Source organism: Epinephelus moara, unplaced genomic scaffold (genome assembly GCF_006386435.1).
Source record: "Epinephelus moara isolate mb unplaced genomic scaffold, YSFRI_EMoa_1.0 scaffold3381, whole genome shotgun sequence".
NCBI classification, from domain to species: Eukaryota; Metazoa; Chordata; class Actinopteri; order Perciformes; family Serranidae; genus Epinephelus; species Epinephelus moara.
The window spans coordinates 1-975 of record NW_026081073.1 but is presented as its reverse complement, the minus strand read 5'-3'; the positions used below and the strand labels follow the sequence as shown (position 1 = coordinate 975).

At 40.2% G+C, this 975-nt stretch overlaps 1 protein-coding gene across 1 annotated transcript; it reads left to right on the top strand.

Moving 5' to 3' along the window:
* Window positions 1-628: 628 nt before the first annotated feature.
* On the top strand, window positions 629-967 carry LOC126387291 (molybdopterin synthase catalytic subunit-like; the record flags this gene model as incomplete). Its single annotated transcript, XM_050039824.1, has 2 exons — window positions 629-752; window positions 832-967. Coding segments are annotated over 2 exons (229 nt in total), but the record flags the coding sequence as incomplete, so codon positions are not given.
* Window positions 968-975: the final 8 nt, after the last annotated feature.

The window sequence follows — 975 nt, the reverse complement described above, 5'->3', positions numbered from 1 at the left end:
TCAATACATCTGTCAATACATCTGTCAATACATCTATCTATACATCTGTCAATATATCTATCAATACATCTGTCAATACATCTATCAGTACATCTGTCAATACATCTATCAATACATCTGTCAATACATCTGTCAATACATCTGTCAATACATCTATCAATACATCCATCAATATATCTATCAATACATCTGTCAATACATCTGTCAATACATCTATCAATACATCCATCAATATATCTATCAATACATCTGTCAATACATCTGTCAATACATCTATCTATACATCTGTCAATATATCTATCAATACATCTGTCAATACATCTATCAGTACATCTGTCAATACATCTGTCAATACATCTGTCAATACATCTATCAATACATCCATCAATATATCTATCAATACATCTGTCAATACATCTATCAATACATCCATCAATATATCTATCAATACATCTGTCAATACATCTGTCAATACATCTATCAATACATCCATCAATATATCTAGCAATACATCCATCAATATATCTATCAATACATCTGTCAATACATCAGTACATCTGGTGTGGTGTAAGGCGGCCTCACTGATTGGTGTAACACGTACAAGTCACCTGTGACCTTCCTCTGTCAGGTGGGTGGCGGTGGGCGAGGCCAGTGTGGTCATGGCGATCTCGTCTCCTCATCGCCATGACGGCCAGCAGGCGATCCAGCATGGCGTCACCCAGCTGAAGGCTAGCATCCCCATCTGGAAGAAGGTCAGAGTGTTTCCACATGCTGCCTGACAACAGTCCACACTGACCACTGATCACCGTCTTATTGATTATTGATCCACAGGAAGTGTACGACACGCAGGAGGCCAGCTGGAAGGAGAACGCAGAGTGTTCGTGGTCAGCTCACAGGAAACACCACGCTGCCACGTCGTCCTCCGAGAACGTCTGATTATTAATAAAGACTGAAGTCATTCAGCAGACTGTGGTG